The sequence below is a fragment of the Mus pahari genome, chromosome 3 (assembly GCF_900095145.1).
Source record: "Mus pahari chromosome 3, PAHARI_EIJ_v1.1, whole genome shotgun sequence".
NCBI lineage: Eukaryota > Metazoa > Chordata > Mammalia > Rodentia > Muridae > Mus > Mus pahari.
The window spans coordinates 134,437,878-134,444,958 of NC_034592.1; the positions used below are offsets into that span (position 1 = coordinate 134,437,878).

The following is a 7,081-nucleotide window of genomic DNA, read 5'->3' on the forward strand; positions in this document are numbered from 1 at the left end:
TCCTGGAACTCACTCTGTAGACCAGGCTGGCCTCAAACTCAGAAATCCGCCTGCCTCTGCCTCCCAAGTGCTGGGATTAAAGGCATGCGCCACCACTGCCTGGCAAACATTTTTTTTTTTTTTAAAGCTAGTCAATGACTTTTAAAAAGTATATCTGCCAGGTGTGGTGGCGCACGCCTTTAATCCCAGCACTTGGGAGGCAGAGGCAGGTGGATTTCTGAGTTCGAGGCCAGCCTGGTCTACAGAGTGAGTTCCAGGATAGCCAGGGCTACACAGAGAAACCCTGTCTTGAAACAAACAAAAACAAACAAACAAAAAAGCGTATCTATGGAAGTACCAGGTAAGTGAGTTACAATAGCACAGCCGGGGATCGCTGAAGCTGTCTGGGACATCCTGAGTTTGTGGATTTGTAGAAGCTGATTGTCTAACAGTGTATCATCAAAGGTTTCACATCATAGTTGCAGGAAGTTTGGTAACACGGAGGGGTGGGGGACAGTAATGGTAGCCCTTAAGAATAGTGTAGGATTTTGGCTCTGGGCCCGCACTATTCCAGCCTCTCCACAATGAATAGGTTTTGACCAGTCCACCAGCCTAAAATGCTTGATATAGTTCAGCGTATTTCTGGGAACTTTACATCATACCTCCTACTCCAGCCAGCCAGGTAGGACAGGAGAACAACTTCTTGGTGCCCTGCTTTGTGATCCCTTGGTCCCCTCTCAGGTCATCCAAGGCAGATAGATAGCTGTATGCTTCTGGGCCCTTAAAATGCCTGTTCCATTCAAGAGCAGAATAACCAGGAAAAGTTAGGTTTAGCACCTACAGCCACCCTTGCCCAAGAAAGAGCAGGGGCCTGGGTCTCTATGCCCAAAGGGATGCAGGATGGCTGGCTATTCTGGGTCCTCAGCAGGAACATTCCCTGCTACTGGAGTTTACCTGATAACCCTCATTGGCATCTCCTTTCTCTAGCACTACAGGGGTCATCTCTGCTCTGTTCCTAACAGAGTTTACAACAGGTCCAAGCCCCAGGCTCTTCCCCTGGGCCTGGGAAGTCTTGTATTTTAGGGGTCAAAAAAAAAAAAAAATCACTGAAGGAAGACCCTAGACATGGTATGCAAAGACAACGAACTTTTATTCTGCAGAAACATCCAACATGTGGGGGGTCAACCATTCCCTAAAATGGGGACCCCCAGACAATGGCCTTCTTATAGGGAACCAGAGGAACCCTCTAGAAGGATTGGGTAATCTAAAATTTCATTAGTAGGTGCTAAGGGGTCATAGGTCTGCCTTCCTATGTCAGAAGCATTCAACCATGTGATAAGATAGGGCTGCCCAGCACAGATGGCCCATTCTGAGATCCGATATTTCCCATTTCTGTGGTTATTTTAGTCTGTTCTTTGGGAGGGGGTTTTATGATCTTGTTCTGGGTTTTATGGTATGTTCCCATAGCTGGTGTCTTATGATTGAGTTTCTGGGACTTATGGTCTATTCCTGAAGCTGGGTCCTTACAGCCTTTTTAAAAAAGACAATCAGGCCTGTTCCTTCAAATGGAGCCAAAAGGGGTTTATACTGTCCTTCCAACATCAGCTTCTCGAGTGGAGTGTTACAGAGACCATGCTGTACAGGATCCAGGTTGACTTGGAAGTGGCTCAGCCTCTCTAGGGACACTCATTGCTGGAAATGGCGCACCAGGCTAGGAGGAAGCACAAGTCACAGGAGAGGGGCTGTTCATGCTGGATAGTTGCTGTGTAGTCAGGTGACCTGACTTTCAGCTGTTTTTTTTTTTTGTTTTTTTTTTGTTTTGTTTTGTTTTTTATTGTTTTGTTTTGCTTTCTTTCCCTGGAGCGGACCTACTTTGGGGAGGCCCTTCAGTAACCATACCTATTTCTATTTCCTGGATATGTTTAGAGGATTTGTGACACGCGGAACTTCAGGGCAGAACCATAAAGAATCAGCACAACACAAGTCATTGTGGGGAGTTCCGGTCGCTGAGCCTAGATGAGACCGCGCTGGGATCCAGAGTGATCTATGGAGCGGTGTTGCCCGGATTTGGGCCTCGGCTCACCCACTCATTAGCTCCATACCTTGTGTGTGTGTGTGTGTGAGGGGGTGTCATAACTTTTCTGCGCCTCAGTTTCTTTCACTGTAAAATGGAATTGGCATCGTGCTCAGCTAGCAGGGTCGCTCTGAAATGTGAGTAGGTCACCACACTTGGCTTTACTGCGTGGAGGCCACTGTTCCCAACTCCTACTGAGAGCCGACTCATCCTTGCTGGGCAGATCTGACCGCCCGCGTCCTCGCCTCGGAGGGCCTGAGTCACCGCGCTGTGCGTCACCCGCGACCTGCAAATTCACCCTGAGTCAGCGGCCGGGCGCGTCCATTGAGCGCATCGCGAGGGGGCGGCAGAGCGCCACGGCGGGCAGTGGGCAGCAAGGTCAGCGTGGGACACGCTGGGAGGGAGGGGCGGGGAGTCAAGCGACTCAGGGGCCGGAAGGATCACAGCGTGGGCCGAGCCTCTCGGTCGGGGCACGCACAGAGCCGTCACCCCCCGCGGCCGCGCGATGGTACAGCCCGGCCTGGTAAAGAGGCCGGGCGCCGCTGGCCACCAAGGAAGAGGTATGGGGCTACGCGCTGGTGGAGCGCTCCGGAGGGCGGGTACGGGGCCTGGAGCGCCCGAGGGACAGGGACCCGGTGGCACCCAAGGCGGCAGCATCCACTCGGGCTGCATCGCCACGGTGCACAACGTGCCAATCGCCGTGCTCATCCGGCCGTTGCCGTCCGTGCTGGACCCGGCCAAAGTGCAGAGCCTGGTGGACACGATCCTGGTGAGCCCGCGGAGCCTGCCGGCCTGCGCGAGGGGAAAAGAGAGGGCGCGCGGGTCGTGGTCCTTGATCTGCGGGAGCTCAGCTATGCCTGTGTGACCTTGACGGACTGGCTGAGCCTCCCATGGGGCCCGGGTTCCTCACTTGGATTTGGCCATAAACTAATGATCCGTCGCACATACTCAAAGTGCTGAGGTCACCCCTGGGCTAAGTTTTGCCTCTCGGAGCAACTGTTAAAGGAGTTGCTGTTCTTTCTGTACAGAGGAGAAACTGAGGCACAGGAAGCTTGGATTTGTTTTTTGTTTTTTGTTTGTTTGCTTACAAGATAGTAAAGTGAGACTTTACACCTGCATATCCTGGTGTTTCTTCTGGCCTTGACAGTCTTGGCAATGGCCTGGGTGTGTCATATCTATTGGGAGGATCTTATCCAGTCAGGAAGCGGGCAAGGATAAGGTCAACCTATCGTGGAAGGAGGGTCCCCTCAGTAACTAGGGGTTAGAATTTGTGTCAAGTTAGGCCAACATCGCTTCCTAGCCCTTCTTCCAGATTCTTGAAATTCATAGACCCTATGACCCTTAAGTCTGCAGGATATTTTCATCCTAAAATGTGTGCCCCTGTCTTCCTGTGTAAACGTCACTAGAGCAGGGACTTTGCCATCTTGGCGGTTGCCTTCAAGCTGACAGTGACTGATTTAGTATGCTCTCTCAGCACCAGTGAGCCTTTGGGCAGACTTTTTTCTCCCCAGGAAGTGCTCCCATCCCTCCTTTTTGGTCATTATTTTAGCTTTCATGTGTACGTGATGCTAGGAGCGCCATCCCTGGAGCGCCACCATTGCGCTGCCTCCCTAGCATTTTATCCCTTCCTTGCTTCTGATTCCGTAATCATTCTGTCTTCGTGTCAGTGCCTCCCCTGTCCACCCTATTGGGTTTGTCCATCTGTGACCTCATAGGCACCTGGGTGCCCCCTAGCATAGCTGGGATCCTGATGGGTTTTAATGACCAGTTTAGACACCTTTTCTGTGCTACCACGGGCTCTGGAGACAAGGACCCATCTTCCTAGGCCACCTGAATATGTTGCCACAAACAGGACTGCTTGAAACAAGACCCAAGTCCAAAGCTATGCTGTCTTATGGTTTATGAGAGAGGGTATGTCTACATATAACTTAGGCTGCCATGAAATTCATCATCCTTCTGTCTCAGTCTCCCGAGTGCTGGGATTACAGGAGGTTTCCACCAGGCCCAGCTCAAAGTCTATTTTATTGAGCTAAAATAAGAAACCAGCAGGAATGTTCTCTTGAGGCCCGAAGGGAAAATGCACTTTCCCAAGTCTTAGTAACTTTTTCTTTTGTGTGACAAAACATCCTGACCCATGCAACTTCAGGGTGAAAGTCTTATTTGACTGACAGTCCATCATGCCAGAGGATTCCTGATGGCAGGAGATTGAGGCCATTGGTCGTGTCTCTCCAGTCAGAATGATGAAAAACCACTTGGACAACGCTCCCTTTCTTCTCTTTATACAGTTCGGGATTTTAGCCTAAGGAGTGATGCCGCCCACAGTAGGCAGATCTTCCCAGCTCAACTCACTTAACTAAGATAATCCCCCATAGGCATGCCCAGAGAAGCCAACCTCCAAAGCCATTCTGGATTTGATCAAGTTAACAATTGAACGCTTTAGCTGAGGGCCTCTCTCATCTTCAAAGCAGCAGCAGCAGCTGGTGGAGTCCTTCCCACCTCAGGTCATTGTGACCTCTCTTGTCACAGCCTTCTGCTTTCAGGGAACCTGGTGATTACATTCAATCTCCTTGGCAATGCAGGGCAATCTCAATTTGGGGAGCCTTAAAACCCACTTCTATCATCAGACTTCCACCATGTAAGGTGGGTTTCACACGTCCTAACGATTAGGAAGTGGGCATCCTGAAGGACCATTCTTGAGCCCACCCACTGCCATGCCTTCAACACAAGGCCAGCCTGGTCCAGCTGCCTAGGGCCACTCCCCCCATGCATTTCCTCCCCGACTTCCACCACCTTGCTGGATGAATGTGGGAGGCCATCTGCACAGCACAGTTCTATCACTGCTCTGCACAGGAGCCACGGTTCAGGCATTTGGGGTCTGTAGCTCTGTGCCCCCCTCGTCACTTCAGAGAGAAGTGTCCTCCTTCCTGGCTTGTCACCTGTGAGACTGTCTTCACAGCATTGTCATTTCTTCCTTCAATCTGCTCCTGGGACCGAAACCTTGTCAGGGTGAGACTGTCCTTACCTCCTGGCTTTGCTGTGGTCCCCCAAGTGTGGGCAAGTGACACAGGATGTATATCATCCACATGGTTATAGATCAGTGCTCCCCAAGTGTTCTTTGGGGGAAGCCCCTCATTGCCATTTGCAGCATCTGCCATTTCTCTGTCAGAAATACTCTTGGGGCTGATTTTCAAGCCGCCAGGGCACCACCCACCAGCTTGCAGAACCAACCCCTAAGGGGCTAAGAGCCTGCTGCTCCTGCCAGCACGAGCCCCCTCTGACAGTTTGCCAGTTCTCAAGCACAGTGCCATGTTCTCACCCTGTGACCCTTCTCTCTAGGCGGACCCTGACAGTGTGCCCCCCATCGACGTCCTCTGGATCAAAGGGGCCCAGGGTGGTGACTACTACTATTCCTTTGGGGGCTGCCACCGCTACGCAGCCTACCAGCAGCTGCAGAGAGAGACCATTCCTGCCAAGCTTGTGAGGTCCACCCTTTCAGACCTGAGGATGTACCTAGGAGCATCCACACCAGACTTGCAGTAGCAACCTCCTGATAGCCCCCCCGCCCCCCTTCACATCAGCACCACGACCCGGCGCTCAGAAGACACATGCAGCCCCCAGCGGGCAGAAGCTGTAGATGGGATATGTTCTCTTCATTCTTCAGGGAGGTCTGCCTCTTGGTGCCTCTGCACTAACTCTCCGGGACTAGCTCCCAGGAATGAGGGGGTTCAGTTCTTCTGTCTATGGAAAGATATCATGGCCTTGACCCTGAAGGAGTACCAAGAGGAGGAAGGGAGAAAGGAGATGGACTTGGAGACTCTCATTTCGCTCTTTATGATATCACTACATGAACTATGTACTAGGAAGTAAAAGAACACCTAGGTCACCGTGGCTTAAGTGAGAGATGCTTGTTATCCTTGTAGCCTGCATCCTGGAACAGGCGACTAACACAGCGTTGTCCCAACAGCTCAGAAAAGTCCTGTGGCCTTGTCCTCCTTGCTCCTTACTTCGAAGTCACTGTTGCTGTGTTTCTAGGAGTTGTGTCTGTGCTCAAGGAAGAAACCCACTGGACCAACTTCTGTCAGAAAGGAGAACCTTGATCAGAGTTTCAGGACCCTGTTCTTTGCGTATCTGCACAAAGCCACCTTGGTCTGAGCTAGCCACCATCGCCACCCACAGCTGCAAAGAAAGCAGACATTAGGAAACGCTGTCACCACTGAGCGTGACTGCCTCGGTCATCCCCTGGACTGGCACTGTGTCGCCTGCAGTACCATTGGGATCCCATAGCAGGAGAGGGAGAGGGAAACAAGCCGTCCCCAAGCTCAACAGCTAGACAAGTATTCATTTACCCATGATTCTATGGGTTAGCTAAGCTCCTTTGAATAGCTCCTCTGGTGTGGCCTGGTCCTGGCTCATGAGCCCATAGTCAACTGTCACCTCAGCTGGGGCCGGTTGGGCTGGGATCACCTTAGCCATTGTGGCAAGTGTTGACTGCACTGGCTTGGTTCTTCTTGTTCTCTCTCTCTCTCTCTCTCTCTCTCTCTCTCTCTCTCTCTCTCTCTCTCTCTCTCAGGTCAGTTCAGGCTTCTTCTCAAGATGGCCTCAGGGTTCCAAGAGAGAGTAGTAGTGACAGGGCCTGGAGCAGTGACTCAGCTGTTAGGAGCACCTACTTGGTGATTCACAACACTGTCACCCTGTCCCATATGACCTGATACTCTCTTCTAGGCTCTGTGGGCACAGACAAACACATTCAAGCAAAGCAGCCAATTACTTTGTTTTGTTTTTTGAGACACAGGGTTTTTCTGTGTAACTCTGGTTGCCCTGGAACTCACTGTGCAGTACCAGGCTAGCCTTGAACTCACAGAGATCTGCCTCCCCTGCCTCCCAAGTGCTGGTATTATCACCCAGGTACATTTTTTTTTTTAAGGTGACAAGGTTTCTTCAGCCCCTGTGCCAAGAATGTGTCTCTGCTGGTCAGTTCATTCCTTAGATTCACGGGGTGCAAATGGATCCAGCTCTCAGCAGGAAGAA

At 51.5% G+C, this 7,081-nt stretch overlaps 1 protein-coding gene across 1 annotated transcript; it reads left to right on the forward strand.

The window, feature by feature from the left end:
- The first annotated feature begins 2,519 nt into the window (after positions 1–2,519).
- Srxn1 (sulfiredoxin 1) lies at positions 2,520–6,261 on the forward strand. The gene is made up of 2 exons (XM_021194874.2): positions 2,520–2,822; positions 5,390–6,261. Exons 1-2 carry the CDS (start codon positions 2,559–2,561, stop codon positions 5,591–5,593), a joined length of 468 nt encoding a protein of 155 aa, XP_021050533.1. The 5' UTR covers positions 2,520–2,558; the 3' UTR covers positions 5,594–6,261.
- Positions 6,262–7,081: the final 820 nt, after the last annotated feature.